The sequence below is a fragment of the Pongo pygmaeus genome, chromosome 6, assembly GCF_028885625.2.
Source record: "Pongo pygmaeus isolate AG05252 chromosome 6, NHGRI_mPonPyg2-v2.0_pri, whole genome shotgun sequence".
NCBI classification, from domain to species: Eukaryota; Metazoa; Chordata; class Mammalia; order Primates; family Hominidae; genus Pongo; species Pongo pygmaeus.
The window spans coordinates 448,167-449,590 of NC_072379.2; the positions used below are offsets into that span (position 1 = coordinate 448,167).

Sequence of the window (1,424 nt, forward strand, 5' to 3'; positions counted from 1 at the left end):
GCCTCATAGGGTGGGGCTGTATCTTGTCACTGCATCCCCTTGCCTAGAGCCACATCTGACTCAGAGGAGGTAACAATAGCTAATGGATGGATGGATGGCAGATAAAGGATGGATGGAGGATGGATGGATGGATGGATGGATGGATGGATGGATGGATGGTGGATGGAGGATAAAAGATAGATGGTGGAAGGACGGATGGTAGATGGTGAATGAATGGATGGTGGATGAATGGATGGTGGATGAAGGATAAATGGTGGATGGATGGTGAATGGTGGATGGATGGATGGTGGATGGTGGATGGATGAGAATGGAGGATGAATGGTGGATGGATGGTGGGTGGATGGATGGATGGAGGGATGGATGGACAGATGGATTCATGGATGCATGGATGGATGGATGGATGGATGATGAATGGTGGACGGATGGATGGAGGATGAATGGTGGATGGATGGATGGATGGATGGATGGATGGATGATGAATGGTGGATGGAAGGATGGATGCATGGATGGTGGATGGATGGATGGATGGATGGTGGATGGATGGATAGATGAATGAATGGTGGATGGATGGTGGATGGATGGATGAGAATGGGGGATGAATGGTGGATGGATGGATGATGGATGGATGGATGCATGAATGGATAGATGGATGGATGGAGGATGAATGGTGGATGGAGGATGGATGGAGGATGGATGGTAGATGGATGGATGGATGAGAATAGAGGATGAATGTTGGATGGATGGATGGATGGTGGACGGATGGATGCATGAATGGATAGATGGATGGATGGAGGATGAATGGTGGATGGATGGATGGATGGATGGATGGATGGATGGATGATGAATGGTGGATGGATGGTGGATGGATGGATGGATGGATGGATGGTGGATGGATGGATGAGAATGGAGGATGAATGGTGGATGGATGGATGGATGGTGGATGGATGGATGGTGGATGTATGGATGGATGGTGGATGGATGTATGGATGGATGGTGGATGGATGGATGGATGGATGGTGGATGGATGGATGAGAATGGAGGATGAATGGTGGATGGATGGATGGATGGATGGTGGATGCATGGATGCATGAATGGATAGATGGATGGAGGATGAATGGTGGATGGAGGATGGATGGAGGATGGATGGTGGATGGATGGATGGACGAGAATGGAGGATGGATGGTGGATAGATGGATGGATGAGAATGGAGGATGGATGGTGAATGGATGGATGGATGGATGAGAATGGAGGATGGATGGTGGATGGATGGATGGTGGATGGATGGATGGATGGTGGATGGAGGATGGATGGAGGATGGATGGTGGATGGATGGATGGATGAGAATGGAGGATGGATGGTGGATGGATGGATGGATGAGAATGGAGGATGGATGGTGAATGGATGGATGGATGGATGAGAATGGA

At 49.2% G+C, this 1,424-nt stretch overlaps 1 protein-coding gene across 1 annotated transcript; it reads right to left on the reverse strand.

Moving 5' to 3' along the window:
• Nucleotides 1-300: 300 nt before the first annotated feature.
• On the reverse strand, nt 301-1,095 carry LOC129040802 (splicing factor 3A subunit 2-like; the record flags this gene model as incomplete). Its single annotated transcript, XM_054495627.1, has 1 exon — nt 301-1,095. A coding segment is annotated over one exon (795 nt), but the record flags the coding sequence as incomplete, so codon positions are not given.
• Between the last annotated feature and the right edge of the window lie 329 nt (nt 1,096-1,424).